The sequence below is a fragment of the Dasypus novemcinctus genome, chromosome 14 (assembly GCF_030445035.2).
Source record: "Dasypus novemcinctus isolate mDasNov1 chromosome 14, mDasNov1.1.hap2, whole genome shotgun sequence".
Taxonomy (NCBI): Eukaryota; Metazoa; Chordata; class Mammalia; order Cingulata; family Dasypodidae; genus Dasypus; species Dasypus novemcinctus.
In genome coordinates, this window is record NC_080686.1 from 7,108,806 (window position 1) to 7,132,144 (window position 23,339).

At 38.5% G+C, this 23,339-nt stretch overlaps 1 protein-coding gene across 1 annotated transcript; it reads right to left on the reverse strand.

The window, feature by feature from the left end:
* Nucleotides 1-10,363: 10,363 nt before the first annotated feature.
* Nucleotides 10,364-11,293, reverse strand: LOC101447250 (olfactory receptor 4C45-like). Its single transcript, XM_004461080.1, has one exon. The coding sequence runs from the start codon at nucleotides 11,291-11,293 to the stop codon at nucleotides 10,364-10,366; it is 930 nt and encodes a 309-aa protein (XP_004461137.1).
* Nucleotides 11,294-23,339: the final 12,046 nt, after the last annotated feature.

The window sequence follows — 23,339 nt, forward strand, 5'->3', positions numbered from 1 at the left end:
TGCTTGTAAAATTGTTTTCCAACCATTCACTTTCAGCCTCCATGTATCTCTGGGTCTAAGATGTGTCATCTGTAGACAGCATATAGATGGGTCATATTTCCGTATCCAATGTCCCAGTCTGAATCTTTTGATAGGTGAGTTTAATCCGTTGACATCAGTGTTATTACTTTCAAGGAATTATTTTTTAGCCATATTTTGATTGGACTTGTGTTTGTCATATTTTGTTTGTTTGTTTTTCTTCTCTTTTTTCTTTTTTATTGCTCTTACATGCTCTTCCAACTCTGCCTGTATTTTTTTCCCTTTCTTCCTGCAGAACTTCCTTTAATATTTCTTGAAGGGGAGGTTTCTTGTTGGCATACACTTTCAATGTCTGTTTATCTGTGAATATTTTGAACTCTCCATCATTTTTGAATGCTAGTTTAGCTGGGTAGAGTAGTCTTGGTTGGAAATATTTTTCTTTTAGTACCTTGACTATATCATACTTCTTGCCTTCATGGTTTCAGATGAGAAATCAGCACTTAATCTTATGGCGCCTCCCTTGTATATGATAGTTTTCTTTTCTCTTGCTGCTTTTAGAATTTTCTCTTTGTTTTGTACATTGGATAATTTGACAAGTATATGTCGTGGGGTGGGCCTATTGGGGTTTATGATGTTTGGGGTGCCTTGTGCTTCTTGGATATGTACATCTGTCTCTCTCAGTAGAATTGGGAACTTTTCAGTTATTATTTCCTGCAATACCCCTTCTGACCCCTTTCCCTTCTCTTCTCCTTCTGGGATGCCTATAATACATATGTTTGTGTGTTTTGCATTGTCATTCAGGTCCCTAAGTCCTAGCTGGATTTTTTGTATCTTTTTATCAATCCATTCTACTATCTGTTTGATTTCTGATGTACTGTCTTCCACATCGCTAATTCTATCCTCTGCCTCTTCTAATCTGCTGCCATTTGCTGCGAGTGTATTTTTGATTTCTTGAACTGTGGTGTTCATTCCCATCATATCTGTTATCTTTTTGCGTATGTCTGCAATTTCCTCTCCAAGTGTTTTCTTCATATTGTTAAACTCTTCCTTTACTTCATTAAGTTTGTCTCTGACATATGTTCTGAGATCTTTAATTACTTGTTTGAAGTTCTGCTCCCTTTCCTGGTTTTTAGTTTGTTCATTGGATTCAGTCAAGTTTTCCTGATTACTGGTTAGGTTTCTAGTTTTTTGTTGCTGTCTGGTCATCATTTTATCTTGATGGGTTTAATCATCTCCTCGTTTCTTTGTCTAGTCTTGGGGATTAATTAGCTGTTTTTTTTTGCATAAGTGTTATATCTCCTCTTTGTCACTTTGTTCTTCTTATTCTAATTTCTTGTTGCTGGCTGAGTTCACTTTGAAGTAAAATATTAGGGCCAGGGATAGGCAATTGTGTAAAAAAGGAATATGTGTAAAGTAGTATTGGTAATAAATTTTACCAGAGCAACAATATGAGATCTGGGAGGATGGGTATTAGACTCATGTAAGTTCTGTAGCGTTATAGCAGTAAGTAGAGTATCTATAATGAGGTAGTCAACTGAATATGGGAGGAATGTAGTGTGAATTAAAAAGCCAGTGTTTTCATGATGGAGGGAAAGAGAAAAGAAAGACAATAGTATTGAGAGTGGCTAAAAGACAGAAAACAAAACAAAGGTATTAGAAATTAAAAGTTAGACAATTTGGGGACCAAAGAAAGGGAGGTGGTATATAGGAGAGACAGTAGATGATGGAGGATATCAAGATGTGGGGCAAAAGGGATAGTGTAGGTGGCCAAAATCAATTCACACAGAAATGAGGCAATGGAGGATGAGGAAACCCAGCAAATGTGAAGTGTTCCCTGCAGCACCTATTGTGTAATTAAGATAAAATAAAATAAGAAGAAAAAGAGGGGAAAGAAAAAAAAAAGAGAAGAAAAGACTAGGAGATAATGCAATATTAGCAACCAGGACAATAAAAAAGAAAAGAATGAAAAAAAGAAAAAGAAAAAAGAGAAAAAAGAAAGAGAAAACAAAAAACAAACAACAACAACAAAAAAATAAACCTCAAACCTTGAGGGCTAGGACATTCAAGGACCTCAGATGGACCTCAGGGCATGGAGGATTCAGGGATGGGAAGTCTGTGATATTGCAGGTTCAAGAGGTGTGAGTCTCTGGGGTGTGGGCCACCAGGGTTTAAGGGACACAGACCTGGCAACCTCAAATCTGGTTAACAGGGAGTCTGAGAGCACCGCAGTGCAACACAGACTTGAGGGATCCCCACAGCTGGGTGCCAGCCCTATGAGGGGGGTCACATCCGCAAACTCTGATCTCTGTGTCAGAAACCCAAAATTCCCCCTCTCACAAGAGTCTCTTCTGTCACTGTGTCACCAATTTGACTTCAGGACACCTCCCTCCCTGCAAGCCCCCGAAACAGCTTGCTGCGGGAGCCTCTTTGTTACGATGGATTTAAGGACCCCTGCAGATCCGCAGCCAGGTCTAGGGGGCGGGGCTCTAGCCGGGAGCGCTGATATCCGTGTCAGAAACCCAAAATTCCATGCCTTGCAACAGATTCCTCCGTCTCTGTTTCACCTAATCAGCTTCCAGCCACCTCCCAACCTGCAAGCCCCCAAAACAGACTGCTGGTTGCGCCTCTTTATTGTGACCGATTTAAGGACTGCTGCAGATCTGCGTCCAGGCCTAGGGGGCGGGTCTCTAGCCAGAAGCGCTGATATCCGTGAAATCCAAAATTCCATGCCTCGCATAAACTCTGTCTCTGTCTCACCAAATCAGTTTCCAAAGACCTCCTGCCCTGCAAGCCCCTGAATAGCCTGCTCAGGGCTTATGAATTCCCCAGCACAGCATAGCCTCCAGGAATCACCACTGCCGTGCCACCTGCCCCAGGGAGGAGCGTCCTGCGTGCAGCCCCTAACTCCGTGTAAGAGAGCCTCAATTCTACATTTTACATGAATCTTCTCTGTCACCGTCCCACCAAATCGATGTCCAGACACCTCCTGCCCTGAAAAATCCCGAAACAGCCTGGTCCTGAAGAATATCCAATGCTGCCCAGCTGCATCTTTGCAGGAGAGACTATAAGGTGCACTCACTCAGACACCATCTTGCCCTGCCTCCATGAATGCATTTTTTAAATGGAACAATCCAAGACTCATTTTATTACCCTAAATAATCTTTCCCAACTTTTCCATACTTTCATCCCCATAGATTTAATTTAGACTTTTCACATTAACTGCATAATGTGATTATTAAACAACTCTATGAAATAGCTATGGCATGAATCATTACTATCCCTATATTACAGATGAGGAAAGAGTCTCCTGATGTGTTTAACTGAGGAGTCAACATTACATAGCTTTGAAGTGTTTAAATCAAAGCTCAGAGTTAATTTTGATCTTTTGCCCAGATCTTAAAATAAAAGTCCATGTAAATATCATTTGGGGGAAGCAAACTTGGCCCAGTGGTTAGGGCATCCATCTACCACACGGGAAGTCCACGGTTCAAACTCTGGGCCTCCTTGACCCACGTGGAGCTGGCCCATGCGCAGTACTGATGTGCGCAAGAAGTGCCGTGCCATGCAGGGGTGTCCCCAGATAGGGAAGCCCCATGCACAAGGAGTGCACCCCATAGGGAGAGCCACCCAGTGCGAAAGAAAGTTCAGCCTGCCCAGGAATGGTACTGCACACACAGAGAGCTGACACAACATGACGCAACAAAAAGAAACATAGATTCCCATGCTGCTGACAACAACAGAAGCAGAGAAAGAAGAATATGCAGCAAAATAGACACAGAGAACAGACAACTGGGGTGGGGAGGAAGGGGAGAGAAATAAGTAAACAAGTCTTTTTTTAAAAAATTAAATAAGTATCATTTGGATCTGTGTGAAAACTTGGCGGTAGAAATGTCAAATAAATACAATGTAAGGCAAATAACCTCATTCTTAGCCATATATGGCAGCACTGAGTGCAGCCATGCCTGGCCTTTAGTCCTTCTCATGACATTATATGGCCTCAGTGTAGCTGCTCTCTTGTAGCAGACAGGATAAGTGCTGTGTCTCTGAAAGAGCAATTCAAGTTTGAATTTAATTTCCCACATGTACTAGTGTGATAAAATTAAATTAGTGACCATATACCTCTAGAAGGCTTTAAAGGAAGGATAAAGGTAATACATAACTCAAAGTATTTGAGAATAAAATTAGATAAAATATTTAAAGTTCTTTGGTCAATTTCAGACACATAGTAAACATATAACATATTTTAACTGGTATTTTTATGTTAATCTCATAAAGATATTTTTCCAAGATAATCTTTTGTTTTACTGTCTTAATTAGTTTTGAAATATATGCTGCCCTCCGAGTAAAATAATTTACTTTTATTGCCACTGTGACAGTTTGAAATTCTTTTATGAATGCTGTAACAGTTTGATATTGCTTATGAATTCCAGAAATAGATATTGGGTTATGTTTGTGAACTGGTCTGTTCCTCTGGGCATATTATACTGAATTGGATTCAGAGGTTTCACTTTTACTTAATTAAATAATGATTAAGGCTTTGATTGTACCTGTCAGTAGGATATTGAGACCCCCACCACCTTGGTCAGTGGGGAGTCCCAGAAAAACAACAAGGCAGATGAGAAAGTTAGAGTTTTAATGTTGGAGCCCTGAGAAGTAAATAAACTGAGAAGCATATATATGAGGGAAGAGAGAAGGCTCCATTAGATATGGCAGATACCCTGGGAAGAGAAACAAGCCTTTCACTCATACTTTACAACTGTCCTTGTGGAGAGAGCAGACCAACTGACCCCAAAGAGAAGCCATGGGATAGAGATGAGACTTATTGCAGCCTACCGCTGATATTGGAAGAAGCTGGGACCATAGAACCTTAAAAGGAAGAGGAAGCCTGAACCCTTACAGATATGGGCAGCCATCTCTCTCCAAAAACAGGCAACAGGTAAGGAAAGTAACTTGCACTTTATGTACTGGTAACTGTACATTTCTACCTAAAATAAATACCCTATATAAAAGACAACAGATTTTCTGGGATTTTGCATCAGCCCGCTTTTGGCTGACTAATACAAATAACAAAATGTAATGACTGTGTTCTTGAACTAATCCTTTCCTGTGGGTGTGGGGCCCTTTGATTGGACAACATAAGTGAGGAATGACTCAGGTTGAGTCTCTGCCCTCTTACTGAAGCTTTATATAAACATAGACACATAAATAGATAGAGACAGGGAGATGTAAACCACCATTTTAATAATGCAATGGAAGACAGAGGACCCCGGGAAAATAAAGACACTCAGAAGAACTGTAACATAGTCTGGAATCAGCTGAGCACAGAGGCATTGAAAAAGTTCCCTGCGCAATTGGGCCCATAGAGCAGTTGAAGACTGAGGAGATGAGCCATGACATGCTTGATCCTCCACAGCTCAACTCAGGATGAAAGCAGAGAGCCAAGACTGAGAAAGGAGTCCCAGAAAGAGACAATGCCTATTCACCTATTACTGAGCTATAGGAGACAGTAGATTCTAGAAGGGGAGACAAGAACTTCACAAACATTGATCACCATCTTGCTTCACCATGTGGCAGGACACCAGGATCACCCATAGCTGACTTTGGTTAGAAATACGCTCCAATTGTTCTTGGATTTAGACATTTCACATCTTTGGAATTGTAAGAATTTCCCCTAATAAAATTCCCATTATAAAAGCCAACCATTGCTGATACTTTGCATTCGCAATGCTGTGGCAAACTAAGACAGCTACTTATGCAAACTGACATTTGCTATTATTTTCCTAACTTCATATTTCTAACTCCAAGGGATTCTAATGTTCTGAATTCTGAAATATATGTCCATGTTCATTCATTTTGTCTCTTCCATTGATTTATAAAATCTGATCATATCCATTTTATGGTTTCACTGTTCAACAATGTAGACTCCTTTTGGAGAAAAGGGGGCACTCACTGAGACATGGAGACTGATTGCAGGCAGAAAATTTATTGGGAAGCTCTCCCAGTGGAAGAGGTCAGAAGAATAGACTTCAGCTTCCCCAACAGCATGGCAGGGATCTAAAGAGAGATTTCAGTCCTCTTCTGGAAATAGGGTGATTTGAACTTATACAGTGCATCCATAGCTGTGGAAATGGTAGTAAGAGGGGCCTGAAGGCCTGGTTGAGGTGCAGGAGTCAATAGAAAGCCCTAGAGGTGAAAATTTTCCCTTATATGGCTAGAGGGTAGTGGGTTATGGAGTTATGTTTTCTTGGAAGTCTAGAGGAGCAGGTATTGTTTTGATCTGCAGGGAGTGAAGAGCTCTATCTTCCTTTACTCCTATTTCCATTTGGTTTCTTTGTTCAAACGTTGGGAAACTACTATGTTTTCAGACACATAGGCTATGAGGAAGAGCTTGTCTTTTCTCAATGCATGTCGGGGAACTAAGTCACAGCTTGTTAATTATTGCAAACCTAGAGAGGGAATCTCTAACAACTCCCATGATTAAAAATAAACTTATCTTCTGTATACAAAAAGGACAGGAGAGATAGATGTCATATCAAGGAAAAACATTTATGACTGATGAGTCTTTGGGGACAGTCCTATAAGAAAATGTAAAAACATTTTGTGGTTTTTAAATAAAATTACATTCCTAAAATACTAAATTCCTTTGAAAAATTAATAGAAGAAAATATTTAAGAATATATTCATGTAGTCACCTTTCTGAAATGAGACTGAAAGAACAAACTAAATTGACAAATATGGCTATTTACTAAATAAAGTATTTATAAATGATAAAAATTCACCATGAATAGAGCTAAAGGAGCAGTCATTGCTTAATAGGAGATATTTTCTAATATATATCAGTCAAATAAGCAAAATATCTCAAGCACTTGGACAAATAAGAAGTTCATTAATAGATGTATAGGTAAATATATGAACATGAAACTTACATTTTATGCGAACATTTAAAAAGATGTCCAGCACAATAGTAACCAGCAAAATGCCAACTGTCCTAACAAAGAGATGCAATTTTTATATAATAATTTGGCAATGAGTATAAAAACAGAAAAAATCAAGAGTTGCTAAGGATGGGAATTGGCAGGTACTCTCACACACATTGTGGAAGTAGTATAAACAAGATGGAAAGGTACTTGGTGGTGTCTCAAAAATAAATAAAAATAAAATTGTAATATTTGACTTGTTTTTAGATCTCTCCTTATAGAAACCCTCATGTCTGCATACATAGAGATCCATACAATGATATTCACCATATAATTTCTAGTATTAAAAAATGGAAGCAATTAGATATGTATCAATAGGCAATGCCTCAATTATAAAACTATCATTTATGACGGATTACTGTACAGTATTTAAATGACTAGAAAGCTGTTTATAATAAAAATGTAGCTTGAAAACAAATGTTGAGTGCACAAGTTGCTGAATTATTCATTAATAGAAAAAGAAAACACAATAAACAAAATTATTTTTACATGTTTGTACATGTTTGAGTGAGTGTGTGTAGGCCAAGTTGGGTGATATTTTTTAAAGGATTGGAAGAATATTACTTAATTCACATTATTGTTTCCTGGGAGTGATAAGCAAAAGAAAAAAGGAGTCTTTTATTTTTACGTTCTAATTTTAAAAGGGCAATATATTCACATATTATGTACAGACTAGAAGCCTACAAGGTAAATTTAAGAATAGTTGTTTAATGGTGAGAGAATACGGTGTTGTTTTTTTTCTCTTCATAGTTTTATCATGCTTATTTGTCTTTTTAAATTACTGGGGCTGGGGATGGAGCCAGGAACCTCACATGTGGGAAGCGGCGGCACTCAACAAGTAAGCCACATCGGCTCGCCTAAGTTGTCTTGTCTGTTTGTGTTACTGTGTTTCTTTTTAGGAAGTACCAGTAACCAAACCTAGGACCTCCCATGTGGGAATAAGGTGCTCATATGTTTGAGCCACATCTGGCCCCCTGTCATATATTTTCAAACCTGGCACCTAGGGATTACTACCAAGCACCAGCTGATGATATAACTAGAAAAAGACCATAAACAAAGAGGTCAACTCAGACCAGCAGAATATCTCAGCCTACATTTAATATCAGATGTTAGAAACTGCTTTTTGACTTTGGATAAAAGGGGCAAATGGAAAGGACAAGTGAGTTTATATGGCTATGAGTCTCCAAAAAAGAGTCAGAAGGTCATCAGAGGGGTGATGCTTATGCACATCTCAGCAGGGTACCAGAGACAGTCAAGGTAGATGGAAACCCAGGTGCTGGTTCTCCTGAGGGCTGCAGAGACCCACAGATTCTATGGTCATGGCAGATGCCTCTGGAGTTCAGGGTCATGTCAGTTGGTCCTACTTTGGAGTTTCTGTTCCTGAGTGTGATGGAGTTGGACTCAGATATGACCTTTCTACATGTGCCTCTTCTGTTACTATTACTGGACCTGTGGTTGGCATTTGGGCTGATGTATACTCAGGAGACCTGAATCTCCAGACTGTCCATGTGACGACCAGGCCCTGCGCCTCAGCAGACTTGCAGCTCCCACCCTCTGGTTTCTGGGACTTACCCTGGCCAGCTGACAGGGAGGTGAAGAGGGTCAACCACCACACCAGGGAGCCAAGAGTGCCTGTAGCTGCAAGCAGGAGAATTATATCCATCATCCATGTGGAATCTAAGCCCCCTCTTGATGTGGAGGGGGACTGGACATAACCATCCCAGGGTCCACAGGATGGAGCGATAGAGTATGGATTAGAGTGGACTTACTGGTGTTCTACTGGGGAACAATTGTGATTAGTAAGAGAAGAAACTGTAGTAGTGATGTGGAGAGGGTGGCCATGGTGGCTGCTGATGGTAGGGAAACAGAAGAAGAGATACGGTATGGGGGCATTTTCAGGATTTGGAGTTGTCCTGGGTGGTGCTGAAGGGATGGATGCTGGACATTGTGTGTCCTGTCGTGACCCACTGGGTGGACTGGGGGATAGTGTGGACTACTATGTGGACCACTGTCCATGTGGTGCAGCAGTGCTCCAGAATGTATTCGCCAGGTGCTTTGGATGTGCCGCAATTATGGAAGAGGTTGTTGATGTGGGAGGGGTGGGAAGGGAGGGATGGAGGTGTATATGGGGACCTCATTTTTTTTAATGTAACATTTAAAAGAAAATAAAGAAGAAGAGAAAAGAAAAGAAAAAGTTATTTCGGATTGTCAAGTCAAAAAAATAAAATTGAAACACTTGTGGATACTTCTTTAGAGCTACTCTAAAGGAAGATATTCTGATAATGCTTCCTCCTGGCCCCTAAATTCAGCAGGCCCTACACCCTTATCTACAGCTATACTTAGTTTGATGAGGGAGAAATGGAAATTATAAGGAAAACATAAAAACTGATGGAGTAAAAGTTCCTGAAAACAATGCCATGGGAGGGGTCTAGAGGGAACAATGGAAACTGACCTTGAAAAGGATAAGAAGTCAAACTAAGTGCTATGCAGACATCTATGAAGGGTGCACAGTGTTCCAACGACTTCCATTAATTTTTAGCTGAGCCATTTTCCAAATATGATCATTTACTTCTCACCATTTAAGGAAGTAAGGCATCTTTTTTTTGCCTTTTACAGATGAAGGAAAGGGTTGAGAGAGATAAAGCAACTTACTTACAAGACTTATTAATGCCAGAGACAAGATGAGAAATCAGGCAATTTGATCTAAATCTCTGACTCAAAGAAACAATTTTTGAATCTCTCAGTATTTCATATTATTCCAAGCATGGATTCTGTTCTATAATCCAGGATTGTGATCACTGTTGTCCAGGACCGTCACTCAAATTTCTTTTTACATCACTGGTAATATCCTATAACAACTATATCATTTTCAGAGTCTACTTTTCTTTACTATTTAAAGTAAGTCTTCAATGCACAGATATTTTCTGCTTTTTGTATTATTGTAGAACTGTTTTATATAAAGTCATTTTGTTCTTGTAAAATAAAACTCAATTCCATCTCTATTATTGGATATAAACTGTTCAAAATATTTCTGTTGATCTCTTTCATATCCACATTCAGGTCTGCATCATTACTTTTGTGGACCTTGGGTAACTTGTCTTCATGGGCTTGATTCCCTCAAAAAATTTAAAAAAAAATTTTTTTTGAAATAAATTGAAATATTTCACTGACCCTTGAAATTTTTATGGATTCTAGGCATTATGCCTATTGTGCATAATGGATGTCAACCCGGCCCAATGTATGTGACTTCTTAAAAAAAAAAAAGATCCACAAAGTATCAAGAACGTTGGAAGTTAAATTTGTCCAGAGGGGGGAAATGTCTATAAAATATTACAATGATTTTTTGCCTAATACTGCAATCATAAGATTTATTGATTAACACTATGCATGATTTGATGCCAAACCTTCTTTATGACATTTTTTACTTCTGCATTCCTGAGCGTATAGATTAAGGGGTTCAACATAGGAGTTATTAACGTGTAAAACACAGCCACAGCCTTGTCAGCAGGGAAGGAAGTCATAGGTCTGAGATACAGGAATGAACAAGGTACAAAGAATAAGATGACAACAGTGATATGAGAGGCACAGGTAGAGAGGGCTTTGCGACGTCCTTCAGAGCTATGAGTCCTCAGGGAGCTCAAGATGAGGATATAGGAAGTAATTAGCATGCAAAAAATGAGTAAACACAGTGACCCACTGTTGGCAGCGATCAGGGGCCCCAAACTGTGGGTGTCTGTGCAGGCTAGCTCCAGGAGAGGTAGCAAATCACACAGAAAATGATCAATGACATTGGGGCCACAGAATGGTAACTGGATTATGAACAAACTCTGGATTCCTCCATGAATGAACCCCAAAATCCCAGCCATCCCCATAAGGAATCTACATACAGGTCGGCTCATGATGGACATGTAGTGCAAAGGCTTACAGATGGCCACATAGCGGTCATAGGCCATCACCATTAACAAGATGATCTCAGTTCCAGCAAAGAAATGCTCAACAAAGAGCTGGATCATGCAACCATTGAAGGAGATAGTGTTTTTCTGCGATATCAGATCAAAGATCATTTTGGGTACTGTGGAAGAAGAGTATAAACCATCTATAATGGATAAATAAGACAGAAAAAAGTACATGGGTGAAACCAGGGCTGGGCTGATGAAGATGGTGACTGAGATAAGCAGGTTACCTGCCACTGTGATCAAATAAGTGGGTAAAAACAAGGCAAATAATATTTTCTGCAGTTCTGAATTCTGAGTTAAGCCTAGCAGGATGAACTCTGTGACATTTCTTTTTCTTTCCATTGATTCAGCTTGGGTTGTGGGCATGTGGTCCATCTGAAAAAAATCACAATATTCCTAAATGATAATCTTTTTAATTCAGTACCAAAATATCTCCTCACTTCTTAAGTCTTGGTCTCTGGATTGATTGAGCTATACTGTCTCTTCACCTCTGACATTTCACATAGTCACAGGAAGAATGGACAAAGGTTAAGTTTCTCCTAATTCTTATTAATTGTAATAATTAATAATGGTAATATCTTATAACATCACTGTAGAAGCAAAGCAATATTATGCATGGTGATTTATGGGTGATTTCAAAACATTTTCTAATACTCTGAATTGCAGTATTTGCTTTCCTTTACTGTTTGGCACAAATTTCATCAGTACCAATATTTTAATATTATACTTCCTTTTGTCATGAATTTTTATAAGTATATGAACAAAATATACTTTGAAATTTCAACTATGTAATCAGATATGAATATGCCAAAGCTTATTCAATTTCATCTGTGTTCTCTTATTCTTTGCAGTCAATAAATGCCAATGAACACCCAGAGAAAGAGCTGCAGATGAAATATTTTTCATAAAAAATGCCAGGTCATTGGGCACCATCCATTCAATAGCCCTGGATATTGTGTCTGGTTCAATAGACCATTCATTTAATAATCACTCTTTCATCTTGGATATGAACAGGTAAGTAAGGCAATTTTTCCTGAAGAGCTCGCAATATTACTTATATAAGTTTTATAGGCAATTAGTCTTTCTTGCATGTATTATAATATTCCAGATTAGATATATGTCCCTACTCACTTTCTATAAATTGAATCAAATGAGAAATAAAATTTCTCTGAGTTTTCTATTGACTAGAAAGATGCTAGGATCACCTAAGGCAATACCATCTTCCTTTTAGGATAACTTTAATCATTTAATATGGATTTGAAGTTTTCACTGGTAACTGGTGGAAATATTGTATATATACGTTAATGTGTTATTCCTTTTTAATACTCTGTAAATAGAGTGTATGCATACAGTTTTTACAAAGAAATGTAAGATACTTAAATTTTTCTTCTATTTTTTTTTTCTCCTTCCCAATTCCTGGCAAAACAATCACGTATTTCTCCCTCCAAATTTCTGGAAACAAAGGTAAGCATTAAAGGTCTCTCAGGTTCAAAAAAGGTCAAGAAAAAAAGTCTTTGTTTTCAGAAGAGCTCAGTTTCTGAGTTATTTTCCCTCTAGCCAAGGTTCTAGTACATGGTGACTGTGTGGTTAATCATTCATTTTGGCAACTGGGAAGTCATGATAAAGGGAAAGAAAATTCAGTCTCACAGATAGAAATGTCTAGAATCTGTCTGTTTTGTGAGACATAAATATTAACCCCAATGTAGTAAAGGCAACGTCTGTGGTTCTTAAGAGTGACTGGACTACAGTAATGCAAGTAAGGTTTCTATTGATATTTTCATGTCACTATATTATGGAACCTAACTACAAAAATTATTTCAGTGAATATCAGTTGGCTAATGAAATTAATGTGCTTGAAATTTTGGTAAGCAAACATTTATTTTTCACTCACCTGGGACTAGTTGTTTGTGGGTTCCTCAGTTTGTAGACTGAGACCAAGTATTGCTTTCTTCCCCTCACATTACATACAACAGCCACGAATAAACTCCCTGAGCTTGAAATAAAAGCTTTTCTAGAAATCAATTCCAAATTAAAATATGAGTAGTAGATTGGAATTACCTTTTGGATATTGCTCCCAGGATTGGAAATTTTAGATTATTTTGGTTCCCATCACTAATCTGGATCTAATCAGAAGAATAGTTATTTTAGTTATGAAACTTCTGTATCTCTAGGATTTACTTCCACTTTTGACTTCCCATGAAAATATATATAGATCTATCTCTCTATCTCATCTATATATATACCTTTGATCAGTTCTATGTGTATTTTTCACTTCTTTGAGAAACATTTTCTATCTAAATTTAAAAAACATGGGAACAGCACAAAGTCTTCATAACAAAATTGTCTAGTATTAGAACTATAAACTCTACAATTGAATCAAAACCACTTGATTGGACATTGTTTTCTCAAATAAATTCCTCCAAAATTCTGTACCCTAAAGATCTATGAGCAGTGTGCAGAAAGTCCCTTTTTCCTTATTCAAGCCCTCTTTCTGACTCTCTTGCCCTAGGAACCTTCTAATCTTAGAAGCAGAATCTCACAAACATATCTTCAGTCCTTGTTGTACATGGCTCCGTTACGCAGGCCCTTCTTTGCTCACAGGTTCTATTTTGCAATTTTTTCTTCACTGACACTACAAAGAGGTTTAAATAGATTCTCACAAACTGCAGGATTTGGCAATGCAATGATCTCTCAAGTCCTCAGAGGATTTGTAATTGACCCTGTAATAATGTCTGCCAAAGAATGAGCCAACATTTGTCACTTACTCCCATTTGGCATCCACAGACATAATTAGAGGCCAGTTTTAGAAATGAAGGTGATTTTGGATTAAAGATATATCTCCGACTATAGTTGGAATGAACTTTGGGTAAAGTAATTTGCGAACTTCATCACTGGGTTTTGTGTTTATTGTGGCATGAAGAACGAGGCTTCAAATGTATGGCTAGTTTTAGGCATATATCAGTGTCAAAGCATCTATTTCTCTCATAAAATGTAAGTTGCATAAATGTTGTAATGGCTCTGAGAATGAAGATGCCAGTCTTTCACTGCCTACTACCTTGAGATGTTGGAGCAATTTTATTAGTGACTGACTGAAGGGATTTAGATGGCAGGATTCCCAGCTACCAAAAATTGGGTGAACTACCAAGCGCCAGTTGATGATGTAAGTAGAAAAAGACCTTGAATAAAAAGGTTAACTCAGACCAGCAGAATATCTCAGCCTACATATAATATCAGGTGTTAAAAACTGCTTTTTGATGTTGAATAAAAGGGGAAAATGGAAAGCACACATGAGTTTATATGGCTATGAACTGCCAAAAAAGAGTTGGGCGGTCATCAGAGTAGTTGCGCTTATGCATGCCTCAGCAGGGTCCCAGAGACAGCCAAAGTAGATACTCCAGGTACTGGTTCCCCTGAGGGCTACTCAGACCCACAAGTTCTATGGTCATGGCAGATGGCTCTGGAGTTCAGTGCCATATCAGTTGGCCCTACTTTGGAGTTTGTGTTCCTGAGTGTGATGTAGTTGGACTCAGATGTGACTTGTGTACACATGCTTCTTCTGTCACTTTTACTGAACCTATGGTTAGCACTGGGGTTGGTGTATACTCAAGATACCTGAATTTCTGGACTGTCAATGTGATAGCCAGACCCTGGCCCTCAGCAGATTTGCAACTCCTACCCTCTGATTATTGGACTTACCATGACCAGCTAACAGGGAGGTGAAGAAGGTCAACCACCACACCAGGGAGCCAAGAATGCCTACAACTGCAAGCAGGAGAAGTGCATCCATCATTCATGTGGAATCTAAGACCCCTCTTGATGTAAAGGTGGAGTGGACATCACATCCTAGGGCCCACAGAATGGAGGACTAAAATACAGATTAGAGTGAACTTACTGATATTCTACTATAAAATTAGTAGTCATTATAAAATGACTACTAATAGAAGAAGTTATATCATTGATGGGGAGAAAGTGGCCACAGTAGTTGCTGAGGGTGGGAAGTGGGAAGAAGAGATGTGATGAGGGGGAATTTTTAGGACTTGGAGTTATCCTGGGTGGTACTGCAGGGACTGATGCTGGGCATTGTATGTCCTGCCATGGCCCACTGGTGGACTGGGGAGAGAGTGTAAACTTCAATGTAAACCATTAACCATGTGGTATATAACTGATAGGAAAGGAGTGAAAAAACCCCAAGATTTGGGATGAGGCATCTGAGTGAAGCACTTGATACCTTGTAACTTGGGTCCTTGTGGAGTATACTCCTTTCCCTTGCTGTAGGGTAGTAGCCTCTCCTTATTTGTAAACATTGATGAGGCTTCTATGAGATAGATGGTGGAGGGACAGGACCCCTGAGAATTTGCTATACCCCAGACAGAAGGATACAGTATCTAATACTGACACTAAAACAGAAAAACAGTGATTCACTGCATGCTCTTCAACCATGAAAATAGTTTATACAGCATAGAGAATCATGTTACTACCCTAATGACAGAGAAGTGGTCAGGCTGTGGAGAAAGACCTTGTCTTTGGTGCAGGAATAAAGGAAAAGAAACCCAAAAAAAGGGGTGGAATGACACCCCAATAAAATCAAGGTGCTGTAAGTGTTAATACACATGAGAAAAACAGGCTTAATCTGTATTCTTCCAAATTTTTTCTCCATAATTCTCCCAGATTAAAATGATTGTACTTCTTTACATATTTGAAACAAATGTAACATATTATCATTATTTTACACTATTATGTGAACTGTATGAGTATTTCTAAGTGCACAAATATAATATTCTTTAAAAGTGCATTAGAAACCAACGTTTCAGGAATTATTATACCTTTGTCCACTGTGGACATTATGGTATATTATTCACTGTGGTATGTTATTCTATTTAACAAAAGAATACATTATACATTATAGTATATTATTCATTTTTCACTGTATACACTGTGGTATATTTTTCTATTTAGCAAAAGAATACATGAACAACCTGTCCACACAGATAAATATAGAGATTCAAATATTCCCCCTAAAATGCATGCAAACAATTTTTGGAATTGTGCAACATCTATCTATCTATCTATCTATCTATCTATCTATCTATCTCTCTCTCTCTCTATATATATATATATATTCAGCAACTCTGACTCTTCTGTATAACTTAATATAATGCATTTTAACATTTTTTCTCTCAAGCAACTCAGCATTGAATGTTCATAAGTGAGGTACAAAGGTTCCCCTAAAGTGATCACATTATATAGTCTATTGTTACATTATTGAGTTTACGTCCAATGGAATTTATGTGCCATCCTGTTTAAGATATATACCCCCACATTCACAATTTAAAAATAGCATTGTATGAGTCATGCCATTTCCCTGAATTTTCACTTAACAAGATGGAAATGCTATATAGGTCATATGAGATGATTCTATTTTTGGTTTTGGCTCAAATTTAATCAATTTAGGTGAATTTGCTATTTTGATTGCCAACTATAGGAAATGGGGAGTATACACATAAGTACGTTATTTTTCTTTCCATGTTAAAATGACCTGTTCCACAAATATCAAGACTGAGTCTGTTATAGTTACTTGAGGATCATAAGACATTTGATTATTTTCCTTCCTTTTTCTATTATTATTCCTATCTCACTTTTCACAATATTAGATCTTCTTCCAACTGCCTACACATGATACATATTTTCCCTTTAAAATTTTAGATATGGTGATGCAGACCTTGCAGCATCAGCATCTCAATGATAGAGAAAAAAATATTTTTCTCAGGACTTCTCAGTCTCTGAGTTGTTTTTCCACTAGCTGCAGCTCTAGTAAATGAAGACTATGTGACTAATTAATTTCAGTAATTTTAAGTCAAAAAAGTAACTTCTGTTTTCCAACATGGTGTCTGTGAAATTGTTCTATTACACACTGAAATTTAAGTGAAAGCTAAGATTCAGTCCACCAAGTGAGACATGAGTGTTAAGTACAAAAGCATCACTTAGAAGATGTTTTAGCAGCTCTTTCCAAATGCTGGAGTGAAGAGGACACAAATCAAATTTTTATTCATACCTGAAGTTCAGCTTTTTCATAGAGGCAAATCTATACTTCACTTATTCTTTCTTACAATCACTGTATAATAAAACTTAGAAAATATCAAGGAATTTGAAAGACAGTCTATATGATGCTGTCATTATTTAAATTTATAGCACAACTTTTATAAAACAAGTTTTCATGTTACTGTTTCCATATTGGTTTTTTGACCTATAGGACACAGACACTCCTACGAAACTGGTTTTAGTAAGCATGTTCTGGTAAGTTACATCTGCTTCAAATTTGGAGGAAACATTGACATTATAATTACTCTCCTGTGTCTAGTGGTTAAGATTTCTCAATGTTTTGATTGAGCTCAACAATTGCTTTCTTCTTTCTAGTGTACAGTGCCACAAATATCCACCATTTGTTACACAAAAACAGGAATTCCAACAATTCCAAATTGAGAAATTAATTGGATAGAAATTACTCTTTCTCTATATATATGTTCATAAAATGTGGAGAATTCTGGTAAATATTTGGTTCCCATAATTTGTCTAGATATATTCAGTAAATGAGCTACTTTCATTGAAAATTTCTATTCCTTAGGAACTCAAAGCTCACCTCTACATTTAAGAATCCATAAAGTTATAATTACAAAGAAGGATTTTCCAACAATGAGCCCTTAATACTGATGACTATGCTTATGAGTCTGTGTGCCTGAAATATGAACTAGGCCTAGAACTGCAGGGTGCCTAAGAGTTACCTCCTGAGAGACTCCATGTTGCTCAAATGTAGTCACTCTCTAAGCCAAACTCAGCAGGGAAATGCATTACATTCCCACCAGTGTGGCAATGACTCCCAGGGAGTGAGCCTCCCTGGTGCTGAGGGATTACTACCAAGTACCAGCTGGTGATGTAAATAGAAAAAACATCTTGAATAAAAGGGTCAACTCAGACTAGCAGAATATCTCAGCCCATATGTAGGAACATGTGTTAAAAACTGCTTTTTGACCTTGAATAAAAGGGGAAAATGGCAAAGACAAATGCGTTTATATGGCTAAGAGTCTTCAAAAAAGAGTCAGGAGGGCATCAGAGGGATCATGCTTACACACTCCTCAGGAGCACCCAGAAACAGCCAAAGTGAATACAACCACAGGTACTGGTTATCCTGAGGGCTACAGAGACCTACAGGGATATGGTAAAGGCAGATACCTCTGGAGTTCGATACCATGTCAGTGGGACCTACTTTGGAATTTGTGTCCCTGAGTGTGATGGAGTTGGACCCAGATGTGACCTTTCTATACATGCCTCTTCTGTCACTTTTACGGAACCTGTGGTTGGTGCTAGGGTTGGTGTCTACGCAGGAGACTTGAATCTCTGGACTGTCCATGTGCCAGCTGGGTCCTGAGGCTCAGCAGACTTGCAACTCCTACCCTCTGGTTCATTGGACTAACCCAGGCCAGCTAACAGGAAGGTGAAGATGGTGAACCACCACACCAGGGAACCAAAAATGCCTATAACTGCAAGCAGGAGAATTGCATCCATCATCCATGTGGATTCTAAGCCTCCTCTTGATATAAAGATGGAGTGGACATCACCATCCCAGGGCCCACAGAATGGAGGACTAAAATATGGATTAGAGTGAACTTACTGATATTCTACTATAAAACCATCGTGACTATGTATAGAAGAAAATGTATCATTGATGGGGAGAAAGTGGTTACAGTAGTTGCTGAGGGCAGGGAGTGGGTAGAAGAGATGCGATGAGGGGGCATTCTTGGGACTTGGAGTTGTCCTAAATGATATTGCAGGGTCAGATGCTGTACATTACATATCCTGCCATAACCCACTGAATGTACTGGGGGACAGTGTGAACTACAGGATAAACTATTATCCACGTGGTGCAGCAGTGCTCCAAAATGTGTTTGCTAAGTGCGCTGAATGTGCCACAATGATGGGGGAGGTTGTTGGTTGGGAGGAGTGGGATGGGGGACGAGGGTATACTGGAACCTCTGTTTTTCATAATGTAACATTTTTGTATGTATGTATCTTCAAAAAATACTATTTACAAAAATGATGGGGATGGGGGATTTGGTTTATATGGAAACCTCATGTTTTTTTAACATAACATTCTATGTGATCTATTAACTTTAATTTTAAAAGGTGTTATTTAAAAACAAACAAACAAAAACCCAAAGTACTAAATGCTTTAATACATGAGGATCGCACAGCTACTGGAGCAGTGATTTTGGTGGTGGATGAAGATTGTGGTTAATAGTATAAATATAAGAATGCTCTTCTTTTACAAAGTGCTAAGAATTTGGTGATACACAGGAAAATTACCACTAATGTAACTTATAGATGATAGGTAACCGTAATAGTAATATTGTAATATATTGTAACAACAGCAAGAAATTTATTTCAATACTAAGTGACAACAAAATTGGAGGCATAAGGGACTATGGGATTTTTCCTTTTGGAATAAAGGAATACACTCTAAAATTTATTGGTGTGGAGAAAGTGGTCATGGTGGCTGCTGGGGATAGAGAATGGCAGGAAGTGATGAGATGTGGGGGCATTTTTGGGACTTGGAGTTGTCCTGGGTGGTGCTGTAGGGACAGTTACCAGACATTGTATGTCCTCCCATGGCCCACTGGGTGGACTGTGAGAGAGTGTGGGCTATGGTGTGGACCATTGACCATGAGAAGCAGCGGTGCTCAGAGAGGTATTCACCAAATGCAATGAATGTCTCTTGATGATGGAGGAGATTGTTGTTATGGGGGGAGGAGGAGGGTGAAAGGGGTGGGGGGGTAGGTATATGGGGACCTCATATTTTTTTAATGTAATATTAAAAAAATAAAGACAAAAAAATAAAAAATAACAAAATTTACTAAGGTGATGACAGCACAACTCTGTGATTAAAATGAGAACCACTGAGTGTACACTCTGAATGGATTGTACAAAGCATGGGATTATATAACACAGGCAGTTCAGTGGTGGATGATAGGCCGTGGTTAACAGGACAAATGTGAGAACATTTTCTCCTGAATAATTATAAATATAAAATGCTAATATAAGGTGTTAATAATTGGATGGGTTGGGGAAAAATACACAAAACATAAGATACAGGCTAAATATTACTGTAAGTATAATATTTTGATGATGCTCTTTCACAGTTTGTAACAAATGTTTTACAAAAATGCAAGGTGTTGGCAGTGGGGAGATATATGGGAACCTTATGTGATGATATGCATGTTTGTTTTGTAAATTTACAAATTTTACTATACTTTTATTTTTATGTGTATTCATGTATGAATGATATACTTCAATAACATTTTATTTTTAAAAAGTTATAATTAAATCTTTAAATACCTATGTCTAAAATAGTTTAGAGCTTGACATGGGAACAGCAAATTTCTCCCCTATAGCTACACAATGTATAAATGAAAAATCATATTTTAATTAGAATTTATTTTTCTGAAATCAATTCTGCCAATTTTTAGCTTAAACTCCCTGTTCAGTCCCCACCTCCCCCAGGTGTGAGAGAATGAGGTGAGTGTGGACAGAGAAACCTAACTCCTGGGATGTCTGAATGGTAGATGTTTGTTTCTGTTTAAGAAAGGTTAGAGTGAGTGAAGTTAGCTTGGGACCCCTCATAATGTCATACATAACATGTGCCCAAGAAAAGTGCAGTGTCCCCTGAGGTAGTCAGTGGTCCACAGAAGTCCTCATCTGCCTATCAAAGGGGAGGGTAATTTCTGACTATGGGAGAGATTCAGGAGTGAAAACAGTGTCTGGGGGAGACCTAGGCTTGTTAGCTGGGAGAGAAATTTTTCCTGGCTTGGCCTATTCTGATAGGGAAAGCTAACATACTCCACCAGTTAGATACTGGAAGAGTATCCTTGAGGACTGTGGGCTCCAGTGCCAGGTAATAGTTGTTCCATTCTCCTTCCTTCTCAGAAGGTTTGAAACATGTCCATTTTTGACTTTGGTCTCTGTGGGGAACATCCACTTGTAAAAGAACATAAATTTAAAGATACATTTTAACCCAATAAATTGTATTTTGGGAACTTACTAAATCTCTGATATAATATTATAAAGGCTTGATTATGTTATTTTTTATAATAGGCAGAAGCTGATTTATCTGAATCATTAGGCTTTAAGCCAAATATTTTGTTTCTTTATTTCTGATGCTATGTTTTGTACACTGCATAATCTTTACCTTGTAAATGAACAGTAACAAAAGAGCTTCAAAATGCTAGGCAGACTGGGCTAACTTTCCCACAAAACAATGGAAAAAGAGCCAAAAGCTGCCCGAGGGCCTGCTTTGGGGGTCAGCAGATGGGGACAGCACTTCACAACTACCAAGGGAGTGAGGGACAGAGAGACAAAAAGGCCAAACAACAAACTGTGAGTTACTAAACGTCCCAGCTGCCAGGAGGGATTCTTTTCCCCTACCCCTGAACTCTTCAGCAGTGGTAAATCACCTGGCTTACTTCTGCTGACTGAAAAGTAAGCAAACACTTTCCTCCCTGTCAGTTATAATAATGGAAAAGGAAAGGGGAATTGGGGGTGCTTTTCTTCAATGAATTTAGCTAGCAGATCCCACTTTGAATCTCAGCTTTGGACAGAAAAAAACGAAGGAAAACCAAGAGAGATATACCTTTGTGGAAAGGTGCACCAACGAGCACCACCCACAGGCTGCTGTGGAAATTACATGGACAAAAATTGTTTTCAGAGCTCTCTTTACCCCCCACCTGGAAGAAAGTCTGTGCCCTTTAGAGAGTTCCTGGAAAAAGCTTTGATAAATAACATAAGCTGGGCAAATTTAAAGAATTATGTAAGTTGAACCAAATATCAAAGGAGAATTGTGAATAGTAATAACAATAGGCAAGAGAGAGAAATTTCCCATCAGAGTAAATTCACCAACATACCAGATATCTAGACATCAGCAAAAAAATTACAAGCCATACCAGGAAACATGAAGAGATGGCCCAGCTAAAGGAACAAACCAAATATCCTGAGTAGATTCAGGATTTAATACAATTAATGATAATAACACAACTCTCTGAATAGCATTAAAGAATTTAAAGTAATTATGACTATAAAAATAAAGGATTTAAGAAGACACTGGGGGAGCACAAAGAACAATTTAAAAGTCTGCCAAGAAAATTGACAGACATTATGGAAATGGAAGACTTAATGGATGAGAATACTTATACTTTAGAGGCACATAAGAAAAGATTCAATTTGCTTGATGAGCAAATTAGTGATTTTGAAGACAGAACACCTGACCTGGAGGGAAAAAAAAAAAAGTAAAGCAGAAAGAGGAGAGATATGAAAAAATGGAACAGGGTCTCATGGAATTGAATGACAATGTGAAACTCAGAAACATATGCATTGTTGGTGTCTCAGAAGGAGAAGAAAATGGAAAAGGGTCAGGAATAATATTTGAGGGTATAATGACTGAAAAACTTGCCTACTCTTATTATTATTTTTTAGAAGTCATTTTCTTTTTTTTAAAGATTTATTTTTTTAATTTATTTCTCTCCCCTCCCCCACAGCTCCAGTTGTCTGTTGTCTGCATCCATTTGCTTTGTGTTTTCTGTGTCCGCTTGTATCTTTGTCAGTGGCACCGGGAATCTGTGTCTTGTTTTTGTTATTGTTCTTGTGTCATCTTGCTGTGTCAGCTCTCTGTGTGTGCAGCACCACTCCTGGGCAGGCTGCACTTCCTTTCACACTGGGTGGCTCTCCTTATGGGGTGCAATCTTTGCGCATGGGGCTTATGCAGGGGACACCCCTGTGTGGCACAGCACTCCTTGCGTGCATCAGCACTGCATGTGGGCCAGCTCCACATGTGTCAAGGAGGCCCTGGGTTTGAACCATGGACCTCCTATATGGTAGGCAGATGTTCTATCCATTGAGCCAAGTCCACTTCCCTGCTTATGCTTATTAAAGATATAAATATCAATATCCAGGAAAGACTAGGCACCTTAAATAGAATAAACACAAATAAACCTACTCCTAGATAACTACTATTTGGAATGAAAAATATCAGAGTTAAAGCGATTTTGAAGTCAGAAAGAGAAAAGCAAAGCATAACATAGAAAGGAAATGCAATAAGATTAAGTGCTGACTGCTCATCATATGGCTAAGAGACTTCAAAATGAGTCAGAAGGTCATCAGAGGGGTGGTGCTTACACATCTCACCAGGATCTCAGAGATAGCCAAAGTAGATACAACCCAAGGTAGTGGTGATCCTGGGGGCTATAGAGACACCTGGGTCCTATGGTCATGGCAGATAGCTCTGGAGTTCAGTGCTTTGCCAGTGGGCCCTATTTGGAATTTGTGCTCCTGAGTGTGTTGGAGTTGG

Bases quoted from the DNA above. Each gene is read 5' to 3' on its own strand.
- LOC101447250 (XM_004461080.1), bottom strand. From the start codon at position 11,293: ATGGAAAGAAAAAGAAATGTCACAGAGTTCATCCTGCTAGGCTTAACT.